At 48.6% G+C, this 22,606-nt stretch overlaps 1 protein-coding gene across 8 annotated transcripts in view; it reads right to left on the bottom strand.

Annotated features, from left to right (window-relative positions):
- Positions 1-22,606, bottom strand: part of PTPN5 (protein tyrosine phosphatase non-receptor type 5) — a 63,377-nt gene that overhangs the window by 6,743 nt on the left and 34,028 nt on the right. For 7 of the 8 annotated variants that reach the window (XM_066364627.1, XM_066364607.1, XM_066364619.1 and 4 more), the window contains 7 exons: positions 11,811-11,843; positions 7,913-8,124; positions 7,264-7,356; positions 6,951-7,028; positions 6,258-6,499; positions 4,772-4,961; positions 2,420-2,504 (listed from right to left, as the gene is read on the bottom strand). In XM_066364627.1, the coding sequence (XP_066220724.1) occupies positions 2,420-2,504; positions 4,772-4,961; positions 6,258-6,499; positions 6,951-7,028; positions 7,264-7,356; positions 7,913-8,124; positions 11,811-11,843 (933 nt within the window). The remainder of the gene's footprint in view (positions 1-2,419; positions 2,505-4,771; positions 4,962-6,257; positions 6,500-6,950; positions 7,029-7,263; positions 7,357-7,912; positions 8,125-11,810; positions 11,844-22,606) is intronic. The other variant, XM_066364626.1, reaches the window with a different exon arrangement.

The raw sequence follows: 22,606 nt of genomic DNA, 5'->3' as shown, positions 1-22,606 counted from the left end.
CTTGTCAGTGCCTGCCCAGCTTAGGGGCCCAAGTGGGCACTGCCCCCTCTGGACAGACACCAGGGTCTCCGGTATTCAAGAACCACTGTGGGAACAGGAGTGGTCCTACTGGCCCTACTGACCCTGCTTCTGTGCCTGAGAGTGGGAACTCCGAGATAAACAAGACACAGTCCCTGCCCCTAACTGTTCAGCAGGAAGACAAGCAGCGTGTGGCCCGTGAGTACTGGGGCTGAGGGAACAGAGGAGGCCCTTGACTCAGTTAGGGTGTAACCCTAGCTTCCCAGAAGAGGTGGCACCTGGACTAGGTTTGAGGGACCATAGAAGGAGGGGTAGAGAACACGGTTATGTCTGACTCAAGTGCCCAGGGCCGGGCGGGGGGCTGGAGAGAGTCGAGCCAGAGAGGACCAGCTGACAAAGGGTCTCGTAAACCGTGCTGATCAGGCCGCACCTGAGCCCGAGGAGTCTGCGTTTAGGGAGGACAGAGACATAACTGGATTCTGGTTTTGCATCATGTTGGTGACAATGGTAGAAGACGGACAGGAGGCAGGATGTGGGAGTCAGACCAGTTAGGGAAGATTACTGCAATGGTCCAAGTAGGAAACGTCAGGGGTCAGAGGGCTGCCTGCCCTGCCGAACCCCAGGTGGCATTAAATGTCAGTGCAGTCTCTGTAAATGGCACCGCCTGGAACTGCGGGAGTACCCTTCTACCCCTAAAAGGCCACCTGGCAGTGAGAATGGAAAAGGAGGGCTAGATTCGTTAACTCAGACGGGTGCAAATGTCTATGTGCCAGGCAGTGCTGGCGTTTGGACCCAGTGGCGAAACGGACAGGCTTGCTCCCCTGCACCTTGCTCTCTGTGCTGTCTGCTGGGTTACTGGTCACCCTGTGCTGTGACTGTCCATGGATCTGTCTCTCCCACTAGCCTGTGAGCTCCCTGTGCAGAGTCTGTGTCTCATTCACGTCTGAATCCTCAGCCCTGGGGGCAGGGGCTCAGGAAACGAGCAAAATGAATGTGAGAACAAACCTCAGGGGGTCCTGACTCTGAGGGGGTCTCTGTCAAGCCTTCCCTGCCCTCTGTCACTGCCCCTCATTCCCTCAGCCCCAGCCCAGTCTCTGAGGGCACAGGGTCAATTCTTGCTGGACACAGAACACATTCTCTGTTGACCTTAGAGGCCTGGAGGCTCAAGACGGCTCAAGGCCTCTCAGCAATCCAGTGCCCCGTGGCGTGATGGCCTGACCCGCACCCTCCCGCAGTGGCCTCTCTGAATGGACAGCAAAGGCCTAGGTTCTGAGGCCCCTGAGCCGCCCCTCCCTCCAGGTGGGGCTAGGTGGGTGTGGGGGAGCAAGATGAGGAAAGAGGGGAGCGGCCCTGAGCAGTGCATCCTGGCCTTACATGGTGCTTTGTTTAACCGGAACTACCTAGAGACTATTGTAACCATAGCAACCACAAGTAGATATTTTCAAAGTTAAAAATAAGTCATGACATCTTATGTGTTGTTGGAGATGCTGACAGCAAAACTGCTTTTTAAAAGCCTCGTCACTCCATAAACTGAGTGGAGTAGGTTTGTGGAGATCCACTTTCAATAAGTCACCACCCCAGCCCTGCCCCGCAGCTAGGCCTGGGGCCAGGGGCCAGAACTTGATATGATTAAAATTACCTGAAGGTGACACCCCAGGGTGGAAAGAGAAACATCAGGTCACCTGGTCTACCCCCCACGCCCCTCCCGGCAAAGGGGAAAATCCCCAGCAGGCCTTCCAGGGGACAGCTCACGCTCACGCAGACTTGTCTGGACTGAGTGATGAGGCACATCCCACCCGCCGGGCGGCTCATGCCCTCGTGGGGCTGCTCTGCCTGTGAGAGGATGCACGACGACCTGGACAAACTAAACCCGAGGCAGACACAGGAGTCCAGTTCTGGGGTGGCAGAGGCCTGGTTTGAACTCAGTTCTGTGCTTCCTAGACGTGCGACTGTGGGTGAGCCACTTAACCTCTCTGAGACTTAACTGCCTCTCCTTAAACCTGCCCACTCGGAGGAGACAGAGAAGGTGAAAACACTTTGCTGTCACCACGCACTGTGTAGGAGCTGCTGTTATTGTCACTCTTTCTTTCTTTCTTTCTTTCTTTCTTTCTCTCTTTCCTTCCTTTCTCTCTCTCTCTCTCTCTCTCTTTCTGGGATCCACGGAGCGCAGCATAACTAACGTGGCCAGGGCAAGGGTCGGGAGGGTGCCGTGTGAAGGAACGAACGAGTCTGCCCGCGCTTCGCGGGAGTTCCCCTTCACTGGGCACTGCCACCCTCCATCCCTTCCTGTGACCCTGGAGGCCCAGCTCTGGGGTTAAGGTCTTTCTCAGGGTGACGAGTCACCCAGGGGAGGCTGAGCCTGTCCCCGTCCCCGTTCCTCCCCAGGGCGGTGTGTACTCACTGGGAAGGATGGTTTTGTACCGGTTCTTCCGTACCAGCCCAGGGATGTCATACTCCTTCGGATCCACAAAGTTCATGGGGACTTCCTGCAGGAAGAAGAAACAGGGGTGTGAGCGGCTGTGGGTGGACCTCACAGGCATGGGAACCCAGTGGCTGCTGTGCCCCCAACTTCTCGTCCAGGGGCTGGCTTGAGTGTATGTGTTCAACATATACTACCAAATGACTTAGTGCATATACAAAAAGCATTCAGAATAGTGTCTGATACACATCAAGTATATAATAAATGTCATTACTACTGTCTATTGAAGATCAGTCTGGTCGCTAAGGAAGAACTAGAGTTTGAAAAGCAACCTGGCCTGTCATCACCATCTTCCACAATCCCTGCTCTGCAGCCAAACTGAGGGGCTTTGCTGATCTATGTTCCCACCCTAGACATCCCCACCTCAGACTTCGGGTTGTGCTCACTCGGGCTCCACCCCACCCTCATCTTCTCAAGTCCTGTCCCTCTTAAATGCTACCTCCTCCAACAAGCCTTCCCTGATTCTCTAGCAAGCAAGGAACCACCTGATCTCCCAGCGCTGTTTCTGTACTTCCCAACACTCTGTGTCAAGAGCGCCAAGTCTGGATTTCTCTACCTTGGATGTGAACGAAGTCTTCTGGGACCTGGTCTTTCTGGGACCCGCTTTGGACAGACCCACCCTCTAGATATGCCCATCTCTTCTTGTTGCCAGTATGCCATTTCCCATCTGGCCTCCAGGTCTGGGATCGGGGCATTCCCCTTGTAGGGAGCAGCCCTGTTCAGTTCTCCACCTCATTCCCACCTTGAAGGCTCCGCTGGCCTCACCCGTGTCCTCTGGGATGGCTCCCCAGTGCCTCTCGCCTCCAGCCCCTTGCTGTCTGTCCACGCAGAGTAGCACCGGACCACATACAGTTCGACAATGTTGTGTTTGGGACCACTAAGTATGTCTTTTGTAAAATGAGGATCATAATATTCACTTTCTAGGGTTGTTTTGAGACGCAAAAGAATAAAAAACAAGTGCAAAAGCGCCGTGGAGTGGGTGTGCAGGCTGTGCTCCTCTTCCTCTGGGCAAGATCGACAACGATCTACTGAACATACTCAGCAGGAAATGACAGAGAGGGCCCAAGTCCTTTCTTCAAGGGGAGCAGGGGCTGGGGTGGTCCAGGAAGGCTTTCTAGGGCATCAGGGGTGGGGCATGGTGTGTGAAAAAGTCCAGGAGGAGAAGGACACGGGGCAGGGGTCTAGCCTAGTTGGAAGCCCCAGTCCCTGCAGGGGCTGGGGACATAAAGCTAGAAACAGGGGCTGGGCTAGCCAACTGATGCCGGCCAAACCAAGTTCTGCAGAATTTGGAGCAGTGGGTCACAGGGTGATGAGGGCTTCTCAGAGAGTCATCTGGTGGCAGGGGGCAGGGTGGGCTCGGGTAAGGGGAGTGACGAGGGAGGCACATTGGTTCCCCATCCCTCTGGCTTTGCCCAGGAGGGACTCTCCTCAAATACTCAGGGCCCCTTACCCGTCCTGCCCACAGAGGTGGGCAAGCAACCTGATGGGTATGTTTGAATGAGGACTGAGCTTTTGGGCCCCAGCTCCCTCCTTCCTCCTCCTCTTGGGCCCTCCTGCCAGGAAAGAATTATAGGGTTGCCCCTGGGTCCCAGGATGTGGCAGTACTACCTGGGGTGGGTAGGAGGTTCAATACTGGGGGTTGGTTTTAAGTTGCTCACTGTTGCTACCTACGAAAGCCTCATTGTAAACTTGGTCTTTATCAACAAAAATACAGGTGGCATTGTGTGATCTCCTAGGTCTTAGTTCTTAACTGGTTGAGTGCTCAGGCAGGTAAAACAGAGGTGTCATTTCTTCAGTCCCTCCAAGTCCAACAGGAGGCAGCTGGGGGCTGTTGCAAAGTCTACAGAGGAAGTGATTAGGACCACCCTGAGCCACAGCCACAGGGGTCTCTGGGAGAGAATTCAAAGGGGAATGAACAAAGCTTGGTGGTGTCGGGCAGGAGGGTGGGAAAGCAGCAGTCAGAATGGAAGGTTTTCTACGGCTTTCAAAGCACAGGGCTGGGCACTGAAGACTGGGGAATGCCACTGAACACCAAGCCCCCAGACGGGTGCTTGTTCGTGGTCCTTTAATCCTTGCAACATCCCCATTACCCTTATCCCTGTTTTCTAGATGAGGCCCGGAGGGGAAGCAGCTTGCCCAAAACAAGAGGAGAGCTGATCATGAAATGCAGTTCATCTATCAGCTGCGAGCTCTGGGCACCCCACTCCACTGCCTTGTTAGGCGACAGGCATGAGCAGAGGCCCCACAGCGGGGCAGCCAGGTCAGGGGACTCACAAAGAATTCTGCCTGCAGCAGGAAGGTGTCCAGGGCCTTTTCGTGGAGCTCCTCGGCCTGGAGGACGCGGGAGGCACTGAGCAGGTACTCTCGGGCTGACTCCTCATGTGGGGACATGAGGTAGCCGAAGCCCTCCTCGTTGCAGCCGGGTGTGCACATGTCCAGGGTCAGGGAGACGTTGGAGCCCCTCCTAGAAGGACCGGGAGAGGGGGACTGAGTCTCGGTGGCAGGGAGGGGCATCAGCTGGGCCTTGGAGTGGGAAGGTGAGGAACGGAGGGTCAGGGAGACGTTGGAGCCCCTCCTAGAAGGACCGGGAAAGGGGGACTGAGTCTCGGTGGCAGGGAGGGGCATCAGCTGGGCCTCGGAGTGGGAAGGTGAGGAATGGAGAGATCAGGCGTAGGAACAGGGAGGGCTCCAGGAGGAAGAGTGGAGGCGTGACAGCACCCCTGACATGAGACGCACAGGTCTCACCCCAAGGCTGGAGACTGACTCCCTGCCTCCTGCAGTGGAGTAGCTAACGGAGTGGGGGTTGGGGGCCCCAGTTCCTAAGGTTCCATCTGAGGAGCCTTCACACAGCCCTCCCCTGACTCTCTGTCACCACTGGAGGCAGTGTGCCCAGCTCTGCGACCCCAGGAAGCTTCCAGGGAGTGGGCACCTGCTTGGGTCAGAAAAGCAGGCTTGACCCTCAGTATCCTGGTCCTGAGCCAGTAATCTGGGGTGAGGTTGCCAATGAGTCAAGGACATCTCACCCAGGAGAGGCTGGGGCCCCGGCTGTCAGGGAAAGAGGGGATTCCAAGGGCAGCATAGCTGCAGCAAGGATGTCTCCCCCGAACAAACTCTACTGAGCTCAGTGTCTAAAGGCCCAGAACAGGGAGGGCTCTCGTTATACAGACGGGGAAACCAAGCCCCAGAGAGGGAACGAGGACTGCAGCTCAGGCACTGAGCAGGTAGCAGAGCTGAAACCGAACACTAGGTTTACTGACTCCTCAGACAGTGCTCTGTCCCCACCATGTGGGCAACTCACACCTCGTGCGATCTGGCTTACCCAGCTCGTCTCAGGAGAGAGGGTGTCAACACCTCTCGAAGTACGATCTGTGGAACACTATGGCATACGCTACATAAGTGGGGTGCTTTGGTCAAGTGACTGCCCCCTTATTGATTTACAATGAACACAAGCATGTTAAAGATCCCGACACGTCCTGCAATAAAGAAACCTACCCAAACTTACTTGAGCACAGAAGCGTACGTGTGAGTGTGCTCGTGTATACGCTTGTGGATGCCTATGTGCCGTGTGCAGTAACGGCAAACACCCACCTTGGGGCATCGTGAGCTACGCGCATCAGACCCAAACAGCCTGTGTTTACACTGGCTAAGCTCTGAGAGCAGCTCAGTCCTGGGCGCTGGGAGTTAGAGTCAGGCACCTGCCCTTCCGCCTGGGGGCTGAGAGCTCCAGAGCCCACACAGCCCAGCCCTCCTCCACTCCTACCTCTCCTGCAGACCCACGGACTTGACGGTCAGTGAGGCGGGGTCGGCCTCAGGCTTGATGTCCATCACGCAGTCAAACACGGGAGTCTCCGGGACGGGGTCCAGGTCCAGGAAGTCGTCCTCGACCTTCTCTTCCATCCACTCCGAGTAGGTGAAGGAGGGCTGGCGGCTCACCGACTGGCGCCTGTCCTCGGGGGGCAGCGGGGTGGGGGGCTCTGCGGAAGGCCTCAGGAGATGCCACACCTAGTGGGAGGCATGTGACAGCATGCATGGACCGGGACCACGCCGCTGCCCCCTGGCTGACGGGCTGCCCATAGGAAGCAGCCGCTTGCCCCTCGCTTGGTCTCTGGCAGCCCTGCTCTCGTGGGAGCTCTCTGGACAGCACTGCCCCTCACGCAGACAGGAGGCTCCACTCCTCACCTTGACCTCCACTCCCCTGACCCTCCCTCCCTAACCCCTCAGCTTCTGAGGGGGGAGTATGAGGGCTCCTCCTTCAGTCTTCTCTCTGCCTCAGCCCCTCCCCTGCCTAGAACCCTGTAAATCAATTTTGAAGGTGCCCTCACCCCCTGCTGGGCACCCTGGTGGGAGGAGACGGACACCCCGTCCTCAGCGCTCTCCAGAACGAAAGGGAGCTGGCGGGGTCAGGCCTCGGGGTCAGAGGGGAGCACTGAGGTCAGGTCAGGAGGCGCCTTACCAGGGTGGTAACAAGGAGCACAGAGAGAGACACCAGCAGCAGGCTGGGGACTTCCCAGGTCCCCACGTTCATCCAGACCTGGGGAGTATCAGACAGACAGGTCAGGGTGGCGTTGGGGGGCAGAGTTCTCGTGTGTCTCAACAGGGACGGAACTGAGGCTCTGAACATTCCAGACCAGGTCGGGGTGGGGAGCAGGGAGAAGAGCCTCAGGGGAATGAGGTACCTTCGGAACTCAGAGGCGCGCCCTGCAGGCGCTGGTGGGCTGGAGGCCCCCACCTGCTCCCGCCCAGCCAGAGTCCCCGAGCTTCCTCACCTTGGGCTCCTCCTGCTCCTCCTGCTCCACGAGTGTGGCATTCCGTGACGAGCGGGAGCCATAGCTGCTGAGCCAGAGCACCCCGCAGGCAAGCTGGGACAGGGGACCGAGTTCAGAGCCCGGGCTTTTTGCCCCCATGTTCCCCTGTGTAGAGCCCACCTCAGCCTGGCCCCCCAAGGTCCAGACTGTGCAGCTAAGGGAAGGGCCCAGGTGCTGTGTGTCCAAAAAAGGCCTGAGGACTCTCTCTGGGGAAAAACTGACTAAAGGGAGCCAAGAGAAAGCCCTTCCCAGGGACCCCCCCCCCTCCAGCTACATACATCAAAAGAGAAGTCTCCCAGAGATGCCTCCATAGACAGGAAGTCCTCAGAGCTCAGAGACCCCTGCAGGGCCAGAGGTTGGGGGGGGGGGCGTGTCTAGCTTCTGGAGTTAGGGAGGGCAGGGTGTGAGGGGCTTAGCTATGGAGACTGTTGCTCAAGACTCCAACCTCCTCCTCATGCCAGCCTGAGGGTGGGAGTCACAGGGGGACACTGACAAGGCCCTTCATCTCTCTGCCTGGTGGCCCGGTGGCAGTGCGCTTGGGAATAAAGTGAAGGGCTGTCCCTCAACCCGTACTCTCTCCAGGCCCTCCTGAAGCCTGTGATGTCCTTACCAGGAGCTGGAAGGTAGCTAACAGGCACAGGCTGCTCTTGATCGTGAGGAAGTGTCTCTCGGCAACTTCAGGTGGCTTCTCGGCTGGATCTGAGGGTGGCGAGGGAGGGGGTGGCAGCGGCATTTCTCTCTGTGACTCTGAGTCCGTGGTTCCTTCGGCTCCAGCGGAGTCCCGTGGGCCCAGGGTCTCCATCATCATCGACTGGGGGGGACCTGGGGAAGGCGGACAGCAGGCGGCTGACGCGGGCCTCCCGACCCGCGACTCTCACGCAGCCACCCCTTCTGGGGCGGCCGCGGCTTCCTCTCTATCCGGATCAGTCAGCGTGGCTCCACTTCCAGCAGTCACCCTCGATTAGCAAAGCAATATTCACCTACCTTCGTCAGAAACAGCTAAGTGTGGGTGGACAAATTATTTCTCTTTTATTTCTCCAGTAACAGAGTTAAAATGGCAGGAGGTTTTTCAGGGAGTTTAACATCGCTGTGTTTACGCAGATTCATTCTTTTCCATTTCTTAAGGAAACAAAAAACCACTGCTTTCAAACTTAATTAAAGAGAGAGAGTGAGAAAAAGAAGGCACAACCAGGTTGTGACCTCCTGAGCAACCCACCTACGCCTGCCCCTCTGGGTTTTTTTAAATGCATATATTTATTTATTTTATTTTATTTTAATTGAATTTTATTGGGGTGATACTGGTTAACATAATTATTCAGGTTTCAGGTGCCCAATTCTACAACACATCTCTGTACACCACATGGTGTATTCACAATCGCCCACCAGACCCTCTAGATTAAAAACAATTTTATTTCCATTGGTGGTGGGGGAGAGAGAGAGAGAGAGAGAGAGAGGGAGGCGAAGCATCAACGCATTGTTCCATTTAGTTGTTCAACTTAGTTGTGCACTCACTGATTGCTTCTTGTAGGGGGATCAAACCCGCAACCTTGGTGCACCAGGATGACACTTCGTCCCCATTCCACATACTGAGTTTCCTTTCAGATTATTTCAGCAAAGGGTTCCACTACTAAAATAGTTTGAACACCACTAGCTTAGATCTGAGGCCCTGACTGTCGTCCAGGGATTGTAGCAGCAACCACCTTAGTGAGTCCCAGATGTTGAAGGTCCCTATCCAAACCTACATGGTCTACTGCCCAGAAGAGAGGGACCAGCAACAGGGATGTGAGCTCCTTGACAGTGGGGGTGGGACTGCCCACGCATCACTGTGGATATAGGAGAACGGGCTCCTTTTCTGGTTGGGCAGCAATGGAATTCCCACAGCCAGGACCACATGAGGCCAATGGAGTTGTCTGTCCACGTGCTTGCTCGCTCACGCGACACTGACCGAGCATCTCCCTTGGCATGGACCAACAGTGCGCTGCAGAGCCCAGGTCCCGGAAACAGCTGCAGCTCCATCACAGGCTCTTCCTTGCCAGGTGCTGACCCTGTATGGCTCCCCACCTGCTGTTCCAGCCACACTCTGCACTCCTCAGGTGAGCCCACTCACGGTACTTTGCACATGCTATTCCCTCTGCCTGGAACATCCCTCCAATACCCTGCTCCCCTCCCCTGCCACCCCCCCCCCCCCACACACACACACTCTGTCAAGTTAAATTCATCTTACAGAACTCATTCAAATGTCACCAGATGGAGGTCTTGCCCTATCCTATGGGCCTGGCGCCTATGCCTCCTCCTTCATCCCACCAGCAGCAACAGGACACCTGGAATGTGCAAGGCCTTGCTTTGTGTTTGCTAGTTTACTCACTCCTCACAGTGCCTCTATGAAGCTGGCACTACTAGTGTAATAGCCTCTTTTTACAGAAGACCAACACGAGGTACAGAGAGCTTAGGAGACTTGCACAAGGTCTGTTAGCTAATGAGTGGCTGAGGTGGGTTTAAACTGAGGCAGTTGGACAGGCTCTCGGCTATATTATGCTCACTAGAGTTTGTAAAAATTATTTGTTGAATATTATCTTCCTATTCATCTCTGAGTTCCACAGAGACAGGAGTGGTTATCAGTTTTGTTCATCATGACTGTCCACAACACTTAACACAAGTTCTGGCACATAAGCCTATAGTAAATACTTATTAAACAGGCATATGAGGATGAGTAAGTGATAATCTTTTACTCAGTTTCTTTATTGATAAGTGGGGATAATCATTTATACTTTGAAAAGCTGTTATGAGGACTACAGATAAAATACCCGGCCGGGCACCTGGCATCTAGAAGGTGCATGATAAATGTCAGATTATAATAATGATGACATATGATTCCCAGTCTCCTGGGTAAAAGAGATGGGTGGATATGTGTTTACAATACCGTGTATCAAGTGAAAATTATGAGAGCTGCTGGAGTTGATGGGGGCAAGGGGAGGGCAATCTATCTTTGTCCATAAAGGCTACAGTTACTAACAACAGGAACGCACAGCTCAGATCCTGGCCCGCAATGGGGGGGGGGGGGCTGCTAAGAGATGGATCATGCAGGAAGCCAAGAGTTTCCACTATTGATAAGCAGAGGGTTGGTTACTCAAGTGGCAAGGTCTCCACTCACACCCTCTGAAAAAGCAATTGAGGGATGCTGCCAACTATGGAAGGTTGGGAGGGGTGCAGGCCAGGGTCACGTGGCTTGGCTTTGCAACATACATGCTGTGTACTGTGGACAATCTCTTCTTTGCCTTGGGTCTAAGGTGCCTTATCTGTCAAAAGAGGGGCCTGATCTAGAACTCAGTGCTTTTCAGTTGTTCCTGCCATCCTACGGGGCTAGGGGACTTGGGTTTTGGGGGCATAACAACAAGTCCACGCAAGCCTGACCTTGGTTGCTTCCCCCCCCCCGAAGTTAGAAGCGGGGAGGCAAAGAGACAGACTCCCGCATGTGCCCGACCAGGATCCACCCAGCATGCCCACTAGGGGGCGATGCTCTGCCCATCTGGGATGTTGCTCCATTGCAACTGGAGCCATTCTAGTGCCTGAGGTGAGGCCATGATGCTATCCTCAGTGCCCCAGCCAACTTTTTGCTCCAATGGAGCCTTAGGTGCGGGAGGGGAAGAGACAGAGAGGAAGGAGAAGGGGAAGGGTGGAGAAGCAGATGGTTGCTTTTCCTGTGTGCCCGGGCCGGGAATCAAACCTGGGACTTCCACACATCAGGCCAACACTACACCACTGAGCCAACTGGCCAGGACCTTGGTTGCTTTGTTTTAAAATTCATCGGTATTCTCTATTTTATGCTATGGTATATATGCACTTGTTTGGATAATAAAGTAATATGGGTGTGTGTGTATGTTTCCTCCCAAAGCTTTGAGTCAAATTTATGCTTCAGGAGAATATGCTACATTTATCCTGTGGCTCTGCCCTCAGGGGTACACGCACCCCAGTCTGAGAAGCATGGAATTTGCCTGCAATAAAACATTATGTTGCTCTTATAAATGATTCTGTAGATGAATATTTAATAACGAAAGAAAATTTAATGCTATGGAGCGAAAAAGGCAAGGTTATAAAACAGTATGATCCCCTTGGTCTTAAATTAAGAAAGTATAAATGTGCATATGAAGAGGTGAAGTATTCTCGCTGCAAGACAAGAGGACAAGAAGTTAACATGAGGTGGTGCTTGTAGAGCACATGGCAGTGAATGTCTGGCACACAGAAGTGCTCCATAAATGCACACGGTTGACGGGAAGAACAGAAGCCAGGTATTAACAACAGTTCTTTAGAGGAGTGGGAAATTAGAGGTGATTTTTTTTCATTGTTTATATATCGAGATTTCTTCCAATACATACATACATATATAGATATATATGTATATACCTATATACTATACATATGAAAATACTCATACACACATTTATTTTTAGTAAGAAAAAATATTTTAATTAAGGTGATCACACATTCACTCTGCTTACTCACTGACTCACCCAGAGCAACTTCCGGTTCTGCAAGCTCCATTCCTGAAAGCATAAATGAAAAAAAGAGAAAACATATAAATTATCTGGATTACTTTTTCTCCTTATCTGGGTTTGGACATTTATAGTGGCTGAGAGACAACTCCTTTGAGCAATGACAATTATACTGAAAGTAAAGAACAAAGGGAAGTATATAAGTGCTAAAAAGGTGACTATCAGATGACATCAGAGTAATGGCAGCATGAGAGATAGTCCTGATCTCTCTCCTTGAAATTTCAACAAATTGAACAACTATAACGCATGAAGTAACCCCAGCTGGGCTCATTGGCATGCCTGAAAGACCCATGCACCGAGTGGACTAAAGGTGGGACTGGTGCAAAGGGGGGTGGAAGATAAAATGCATTCGCTGTGGGCTTTGAAGAGGAAACAAACTGGGAGTGACTTCCTCTGCTGGAATATGGGGAGGAGGGAAGTTTGGGCTCTCTGGATTTTGTCTGTAGGGTATAGAGAGGGAAACTCAGAGTGACTGGGTCTCCTTCTGCTGGGAGGAGCAGTGAGATAGAGGGGCAGAGGGGGAGATAAACCAAAGTGGTCTGAGTGAGTGGTCATGGCCAGTGTTCCCATGGTCAGCCTGCAGCTGGCACTTGGCACAGACAGAGAAAGCTCAAGTGCAGCCCCCAGCCTCCCAGATCCTGCCTCTCTCACCTTGCAGTATGGAAAGTGGCAGAGACAAACCCCACACCTAGCTCTCCAGAGCCATTCTCTCCCCTGAAGAACAGAGGTGCTCGGATTCCGGTCCGCAGGTCTATTGAGACGTGGAGAGGAGTGCCTGGAAACCTGAGATCGCCTTTGCTAGAGCCGAAGCCATAAGGCCAACGCCGGGAGGCCCTCACAACATGCCCCACCCACCAACGCAACTGTGGCCCTGCCTACATCATTGTCACAGCAACATCTCATCAATGTACAGCCAGGAACTTCACAGAGCTAAAAGTTCAAGACAGCGACACCTTCTGGAAGAAATCTCTTAAAGCTGAAATTTATTTTTTCCTTCTTATTCTTTTCTTTTTCTCTTTTGAATTACATCTTTTAAAATTTTATTTTTTCCTTACTTTTTGTGGTGTTTTGTTTTTGATTTTTTGTTTGCTTTTGATCTTTTTTTTCTGTTTTTTTTTTCTTGGTCATAATTTTTAAATTTTTATATTTTTTATTGTACTTTTAATTTTAGTTTTTAATTTTTTTAGTTGTTTTTTTTTTGTTAGGGTTCTTAACAATACCACTCTTGAATGCCATCAAGAAAGAAGAAATCGAATATCATGACTACACAAGACAGAGATGTAGTTCCTTTCAGAAAAAAATCTCAATCACATGGAAACTTTGGAGTTAAATGATAGAGAATTCAAAATTGAAGATTTGAAAATACTCGACGAGATGTGAGAAGACACCAATAGGCAACTTAATGAGCTCAGAAAATAAATTAATGAATAAAAGGAATACCTCACTAAGGAGACTGAAACTTTAAAACAGAGATAAAAAGTTCAATACATGAATTGAAGACTGAGATAGCAAGTTTAGCTAATAGAATAAGCTTGATAGAGAAAAGAATCAGTGATATCAAAGACAGGCAACAAGAGATGCTACAGAGAGGAGAGAGACTCACGAATTAAAAAAAACTAAGAGAGCTCTACAAGAATTGTCTGACTCCACCAGAAAGAGCAATATAAGAATAATGGGTATATCAGAAGAAGAGAGGAGGAAGGGAATGGAGAGCCTACTCAAAAGATAATTGATAAGAATTTCCCAAGCCTATGGAATGAATTAAAGCCTTGAATCCAAGGAGCAAACAATGCCAAGACACTGCAACTCAAGCTGATCTTCTCCAAGGCACATTGTAATAAAACTGTCAAAAATCAACGACAAAGAAAGAATCCCCAAGGCAGTTAGGGAAAAAGAAGAACATAACATATAAAGGAAAGCCCATTAGGTTATCATCAGACTTCTCAGCAGAAACTCTACAAGCCAGAAGAGAGTGGACCCAAACACTCAAAGTACTGAAAGATAGGACTTACCAGCCAAGAATACTATATCCATCAAAGTTATTCTTCAAATATGAAGGAGAAATAAAAACTTTTACAGACATGCAGAAGCTGAGGGAATTAATTACCAAAAAACTCCCACTACAGAACTACTCAACGGGGTTATTCGACCAGATAAAAAGAACAAAATAAATCAAACCTACAAGTAAAAGCTCCAACAAGGTCACAATACAAACGAGGAACATTTGACAACAGTAACACAAAAGGGGAGAGGACAAAGATCTGCAGTAGGAAAGAAGAATGGAGTGCAGAAGCACCCATAAGACAAACGATTCTTTTTCCTATGAACATTTTTCTCTTAGTAACCTAAAGGTGACCACCCATGAAAAAGCCACCACTGAAACACACAGCTTAAAAAAAAAAGAAACAGTGGAAAAAAGTATGGAACACTGCCAAACAAAACACCAAACAAAAACAAACGACAGAAACAAAAAAGAGAAGAACCAAACAAGACACACATTACCAGAAAACAAAACATAAAATGGCTCTAGGAAATACTCAAGTGTCAATAATTACTGTAAATGTAAATAGACCGAACCCACCAATAAAGAGGCACAGAGTAGCAGATTAGATTAGAAGGCAAAACCCAACCATGTGCTGTCTTCAAGAGACACATCTAAGCTCCCAGGACAAAAGTAGATTCTAAGTGAAAAGTTGGAAAATGGTTCTCAAAGCAAATAATATTCAAAGAAAAGCAGATGGCCCTGGCCGGCTGGCTCAGTGGTAGAGCGTCGGCCTGGCGTACAGAAGTCCTGGGTTCGATTCCCAGCCAGGGCACACAGGAGAAGCGCCCATCTGCTTCTCCACCCCTCCCCCTCTCCTTCCTCTCTGTCTCTCTCTTTCCCTCCCGCAGCCGAGGCTCCACTGGAGCAAAGATGGCCCGGATGCTGGGGATGGCTCCTTGGCCTCTGCCCCAGGCGCTAGAGTGGCTCTGGTCCCAACAGAGCGACACCCCGGAGGGGCAGAGCATTGCCCCCTGGTGGGCGTGCCGGGTGGATTCCGGTCGGGCGCATGCGGGAATCTGTCTGACTGTCTCTCCCCGTTTCCGGCTTCAGAAAAATACAGAAAGAAAAGAAAAAAAGAAAAAAAAAAAAAAAAAAAAAAAAAAAGAAAAGCAGATGTAGCCATACTCATATTTGACAATGCTAGCTTCAAGACAACAAAGGTAACCAGAGACAAAGCCGGTCATTTTATAATGATAAAGAGAACATTGTATCAAACAGATATAACATTTCTTAATATATATGCACCAAACCAAGGAGCACCAAAACATATAAGACATCTACTAACTGATCTAAAAATAGAAGCAGACAAAAACACAATCATACTTGGAGATTTCAACACATGATTGATGGCTTTAGATAGATCATCCAAACAGAAAATCAATACAGAAATATTGACATTAAATGACACTCTGGACCAAATGGACATAATCGACACTTATAGGACATTTCATCCCAAAATGTCAGACTATAGATATTGATCGACTTATGACCTATGCAACTTACAACCATTCGACTTTACGACCACAATCACTAGCCACGACTGCTCCGCGTGTGGTAGCGTAAGCGTTGCCCAGCTGGGTGTACGACAGTGCGGACCAGCTTCTGACAGCACTACCATCTCCACGTGCACTATTTCAACTGTTATCCCACACTCGGTACAGCAATTTGTGTTTTGTGTCTTGGATATTTTTTATCAACCCCCCCCCCCCCAAGATGTCCACCAAGAAGAAATTGTCTTTGTCTACGCCTCAGCCTGCCAAGAAGGAAAGAAAGGCCATTGATCTCCACACAAAAATGAGCGCGGGCTCATCCGATTTGAGCATGGGTTCACCAGCTTGAGTGCAGGGGTGCTGGCTTGAGCATGGGATAATAGACATGACCCAATGGTCGCTGGTTTGAGCCCAAGGTCACTGGCTTGAGCAAGAAGGGGCCACTTGTTCTGTTGTAACCCCTTGGTCAAGGCACATATAAGAAAGAAATCAATGAACAAGTACAAAGGAGGAAAGAAAGTGAATGTGATCACACATGTTTATGAAAAAACCAACTCCGGTAACCCCAACTGCTGCCTCAGATGACAACATCAACGATCCGCAGTCAAGCACTAGCGGCCAATAAAATGTTTCGTACATGTTTATATATTTTGATATGTTTCGCAATTGGGAAAATGTTTCCTATGGTATTTTTTACACCTGTATTTTGTAATTTTGTATGCACCTGTATTTTGTAATTTTGTATGTTTTGCAAATATTAAACCAGTTGTACTGGTAATGCAGTGTTTTACATAAACCTGATGAATGTAAAAATAAGAAACAAAATGGTGCAGAGATAATACAAATGGCATAAAATGAACAAAGAAAATTATGATATATAATAATTAAAGAAAATTATGATAAAATATGACTTAAAGATTTTTATAACATCATTTCACAGTACTGTACATACAGCCTACTCAACTTACAACCAAATCGTGTTACAACTGATCTGTCAGAACCAATCACGGTCGTAAGTCGAGCACTAGCTATATACATTCTTCTCCAGTGTGCATGGAACATTCTCAAGGATAAACCATATGTTGGGCCACAAAACTAAAATCAACAAATTCAGGAAGATTGAAATTATACCAAGCATATTTTCTGATCATAAGACTTTGAAATTAGAATTCAACTGTAAAAAGTAAGTAAAGAAACCCACAAAAATGTGGAAATTAAACAACATACTTCTAAAAAATGACTGTGTCAAAGAAGAAATAAAAGCAGAGATCAAAAGATATACACAGACAAATGAAAATGACAAAATGACATATCAAAATTTCCAGGATGCAGCCTGACTAGGCAGTGGTGCAGTGGATAGAGCGTTGGACTGGAATGCGGAGGACCCAGGTTCGAGACCCTGAGGTTGCCAGGTTGAACGCGGGCTCATCTGGTTTGAGCAAAGCTCACCAGCTTGGACCCAAGGTCGCTGGCTTGAGTAAGGGGTTACTCAGTCTGCGAAAGGCCCACGGTCAAGGCACATATGAGAAAGCAATCAATGAACAACTAAGGTGTCACAACAAAAAACTGATGATTTGATGCTTCTCATCTCTCTCCATTCCTGTCTGTCTGTCCCTATCTCTCTCTCTGACTCTCTCTCTGTCTCTGAAAAAAAAAATTTCCAGGATGCAGCAAAAGCAGTAAGAAGAGGAAAGTTTTTATCATTACAGGCTTATATCAAGAAACAAGAAAGATCCCAAGTAAACTACCTAACATCACACCATAGGAAACAAGAAAAAGAAGAACAAAGGCAACCCAAAGTCAGCAGAAGAAAGGAAATAGTAAAAATTAGAGCAGAACTAAATGAAATAGAAATAAACTATAAAAAAATTAATACAACCAAGAACTGGTTCTTTGAAAAGATCAATAATATTGACAAACCACTGGCTAGACTCACTAAGGAAAAAAGAGAAAGGATTCATATAAACAAAATCCAAAATTAAAAAGGAGAAATTACTGCAGACATTATGGATATATAAAGGATCATAGTGGAATATTATGAAAAATTATATGCCACCAAATTCAACAACCTAGAGGAAATGGATAAATTCCTAGAACTATACAATCTTCCTAGACTGAGTCACGAAGAAGTAGAAAACCTAAATAGACCTATAAGCAGGGAAGAAATAGAAATAGGCTATCAAAAACCTCCCCCAAAACAAAAGACCAAGACCAGATAGCTACACTGGTGAATTCTACCAAACATTCAAAGAAGAGTTGTCACCTATCCAAAAAATAGAAGAAGCAATACTCCCCAACACATTTTATGAGGCCAACATAACCCTCATACCAAAACCTAGCAAGGACAACACACAAAAAAGAAAATTACAGACCAGTATCTCTAATAGATACAGATGCAAAAGTCCTAAACAAAGTACTAGCAAATCAAATACAACAACACATTAAAAAAATAACACACCATGATCAAGTGGGATTCATTTCAGGAGGAGAAGGATGGTTCAACATACAGAAATCAACCAATGTAATACACCACATCAACAAAACAAAGAACAAAAATCATATGATCCTATCAATCATATGATGCAGAAAAGGCATTCAATAAGACAGAACATCCCTTTATGTTTAAAACACTCAATAAAATCGGAATAGAAGGAAAGTACCTCAACATAATAAAGGCCATATATTACAAACTGTCAGCTAATATCATATGAAATGGTGAAAAAAATGAAGGCTTTTCCTCTAAAATCAAGAACAAGACAAGGCTGCCCAATCTCTACACTCTTATTCAACATAGCTCTGGAAGTTTTAGCCAGAGTGATCAGTCAAGAGAGAGAAATAAAAGGCATCCATATCAGGAAAGAAGAAGTAAAGTTAACACTTTTTGCAAATGACATGATCTTGTACATAGAAAACCCCAAAGACTCCAATAAAAAACGAATAGAAACAACAAACCAATACAGTAAAGTTAAAGGATGGAAAAATCAATATACAAAAGTCCACTGTTTTCCTATATGCCAACGATGAAACACCTCACACCTGTTAGATCAGCTATTATCAACAAGACAGGTAATAACAAGAGTTGGAGAGGCTGTAGAGAAAAAGGAACCCTCATCCACTGTTGGTGGGAATGTAAAGTAGTACAACCATTATGGAAGGAAATATAGTGGCTCCTCAAAAAACTAAGAATAGAACTATCATATGACCCAGCAATCCCTCTACTGGGTATATACTCCCAAAACTCGAAAACATTTGTACATAAAGACACATGCACCCCCATGTTAATCACAGCATTGTTCACAGGGGCCAAGACATGAAAATAACCAAAGTGTCCCTTGACAGAGGATTGGATAAAAAAGATGTGGTACACATATACAATGGAATACTACTCAGCCATAAGAAATGATGACATAGTGACATTTACAACAACATGGATGGACCTTGAGAACATTATACTGAGTGAAATAAGTAAATTAGAAAAAGCTAAGAACTGTATAATTTCAAACATAGGTGGGATATAAAACTGAAACTCTTAGACATAGATAAAAATGAAGTGGTTATCAAGGGAAGGGGATGTGATTGAAGAGGATGGGGGAGGGGTAGAGGGAAGGGGATGTGGGTAAAGGGGATGGAGGAGGGGTGGGGGGAAGGGTGTAAAGAGGGACAAATATAAGGTGATGGAAAATGATTTGACTTTGGGTGATGGGTATACAACATAATCAACAATTCAAATGCTATAGAAATGTTTACCTGAAACCTGTGTACTCTTATTGATCAATGCTACCTATTAAATTTGATTTTCTAAATAAAATTTAACAATAAAAAAAAATAAAAAAGGAGATTACTAGTTTGAATTTAGATACCATGAGGCCTAGTTAATATCCCCAGGTTCTGGGCCCTGACTACATCTGTCACATCTAAATGGATAGAAGCACAGACCAAAGGGATGGTTACCCAGAAGGGAGGGGGTGGGGGGATAGGTGAAAAGGGGAAGGAGAATATAGTCAATATAATATTATGGTGGTAAGTATGCACAGTGACAGATAATAATTACTAGATTGAGCAGAGAGATAACACTGTAAGGTATAAAAATGCTGAATCACTATTGTATACCTGAAACTAATATAACCAATATAAGATTGTATACCAACTATACTTAAAATTTATTTTGAAATCTCAAAAAAATTGTACTGGGTAGGACATAAAAGATTGAAAGAGCGTGACCAGGTGGTGGCACAGTGGATAGGATGTCGGACTGGGACACAGAGGACCCATGTTTGAAACACTATGGTTGCTGACTTGAGCCCAAGGTCAAGGCTTGGCTGGAGCCCCCTGGTCAAGGCACATATGGAATCATCAATGAACAACTAAAGTGATGCAACCACGAGCTGATGTTTCTTCTCTCCCCCTTTTTCGGCTCTGTCTCCCTCCCTGTCTTTCTCTCTCTCTCAAAAAAAAAAAAAAAAAAGCTTGAAAGAGTGTGCGTGTCTGTTTGAAACTCACCCAGCCACAGAACAGCCCCTCAGAGGACAGGCCCGTGGTGATGTATGATCATTACTTTTGCATGAAAGAGGGCAGGTTAACTAATTTGCAGAAAAGAAAACCTGCAGGCTGGTGGGACCCTGTATGTACATCTCAGAGACAGAGGTGGGGAATGTTTTTGTTGTTTTTTTTCTTTTTTAAATCCACAGGTACCTGGAAGTTCTGGAAGCCAAATGAATCCAAGTGGCGGGTCTTCACTGAGCCCGGGGTAGATGCCCGCCTTTCAGAGCAGGGTTTACTTAAAAGTTTTTCTGGGCAGAACTCTAACACTTCTTCTTTTTTTTTTTTTTTTTTGTATTTTTCTGAAGCTAGAAACTGGGAGAGACAGTCAGACAGACTCCCGCATGCGCCCGACCGGGATCCACCCGGCACGCCCACCAGGGGGCGACGCTCTGCCCACCAGGGGGCGATGCTCTGCCCCTCCGGGGCGTCACTCTGCCACGACCAGAGCCACTCTAGCGCCTGGGGCAGAGGCCAAGGAGCCATCCCCAGCGCCCGGGCCATCTTTGCTCCAGTGGAGCCTTGGCTCGGGAGGGGAAGAAAGAGACAGAGAGGAAGGAGAGGGGGAGGGGTGGAGAAGCAAATGGGTGCTTCTCCTGTGTGCCCTGGCCGGGAATCGAACCTGGGACTTCTACACGCCAGGCCGACGCTCTACCACTGAGCCAAACGGCCAGGGCCTTCTAACACTTCTTTAATTAGGAAAACACATTTTCAAACACACAATATATTCCCCATTCAGTTGTGGAGGGGGATCCATGAACCTCAGGCTAAGAGCCTGGTCTCAGCAGTGGGGAGTAGAGGTCTGTGACGGAAAATCGTGAAAGTGGGGGAGGCGGAGAACTGGGCTGACCTCGGTCTCTGCTCACTCCTGTGTGCGTCCAGTTCATGTCTACCAAGCACCAATTACATACTTTGCCAAGGATGAGGGCAGGTTCAAAACAGTCCCTGCCTGCATGGACCATGGTGTTCCTAGGCCCTCTTGTCCTATTGGTCTCTGGTCCCACTCCTGGAGATGACCTCAGTGCTTCCTCTTGTCCAGCACACTGCTCCACTCACTATCTTGCTTTGGGAATGACAGGGCCACTGCGCTGGGCAGGCTCTGTGCAGCTCCCAAAGCGCTCCTGCACATGCAGCTGCTTGCGTCTGCTTCTCTCCGCTTCTCTTGGCAGCGGCCCTGCGAGGTAGATATTGTCATCATCAGCCCCGTTTTGTCGGTGAGAGGCGGCTGCTTGTGTCAAGGGCTGGCTGGCTTTTTAATAGTTCACAGTGAGGTAGCTGCTCTGCCACGCACGCACGCACGAAGCCCTGACTCAGAGGCAGCTTGCTGACAGCGCTGTCCTGACGCACCAGCTCCTCACGCACTTGTCTCTTACGCAGAGTGAAGGGGACTTTCCAGGCGTGGGAACTGAGGCTTAGCGAGGTTAAGTGATACCCAAGGAAGTGCAGACCTGACGTTCGAACACACCAAATGATCTTTCCATTTTGCCATATTGTGTCTCAGGAAAGGGTCACGGCAGCCAAGGCAGGGAGATGGTGAGAGCCTGGGAGGGAGGAGGGGAGGGAGTCCTCGCATCTGGGGGAACCTGGAACCATGACCAGCTGTGCGGGCGTGGGGGTGGTACAGCTCTGGTGCCTGATTCCCCCCGCTGAAGGCTCCTCAAAGGCCGTCTGGTATGGAGGGAAGATGTCCTGGACGACAGACGCTCCAGCTCCCAGGCCAAAGCCCTAGGGACCTGGGTAAGGCCTGCAGACAAAGGGCCTTCAGATTTACCTGCGGCATGTGGGAATACTATGGTCCCTCTCCTGTCACTTCCTCCTGAATCCCACCATTAAACTCTGCAGCTACGTGTGCCCTGGGGCTGGCGGCTCCAGTCAGTGACTCATCCTGGAGCTGCCAGCTGCCAGCCCACCAGAACCGGAGCAGGGCCGGCTCAGCTGTTCCTGTTTACATGAGCAGGGAGGCTGGTTCTGTCCCATTCAGCTTTTCTTCCCTTCCTGAATGTGGGCAGGGTGACCTCCCAGCCATGCCCAGTCACAGGGAGCCCGGACCCCCAGAACATCACACTCAGTCCTCCTGGGCTTCTAGAAACAAGGACATCAGAGCCTGACAGGCCCTGAGAGGCCTTTGGTCCAGTCTGCTAATTTCTTTTTTAATTTCTTTTTAAGTTTTAAAATTTATTGATTGATTTTAGAGAGACAGAGAGAGGGAGAGAAAAAGAAAGGGAGAGAAAGAAGCACTCATTTGTTGTTCTACTTAGTTGTGCATTCATTGGTTGCTTCCCATATGTGCCTTGACCGGGGATTGAATCAGCAACCTTGGTGGTTTGGAATGATGCTCTAACTGACTGAGCTAACTGGCCAGGGCCTAATCTGCTAATTTATTAGATGGGGAAACTAAAGTCCAGAGATGGGAAGTGGCCTTCTCAAGGCCAACAGCTGACCAATGGTAGAGCCGGAACACTGGCTGTTACCATGACCACCATTAGCTAACATATAACGAGTGCTTACCATGTTCTGGGCACTGCTCTAAGCGCTTGACATATACTAACACAGTTTTTACAACAATCCTAGAAGGCAAGTGCTACTCTTACTTTCATTTTATAGAAGAAAACACTGAGGCACAGGGAGGTCAAGTCACTTGGCCAAAGTCAGCTACCAAATGCGTAAACTGAGACTAGAAC

This window comes from Saccopteryx leptura, chromosome 1 (genome assembly GCF_036850995.1).
Source record: "Saccopteryx leptura isolate mSacLep1 chromosome 1, mSacLep1_pri_phased_curated, whole genome shotgun sequence".
NCBI classification, from domain to species: Eukaryota; Metazoa; Chordata; class Mammalia; order Chiroptera; family Emballonuridae; genus Saccopteryx; species Saccopteryx leptura.
Note: the sequence above shows the minus strand (reverse complement) of the source record. Positions and strands in the feature narration are given on the sequence as shown.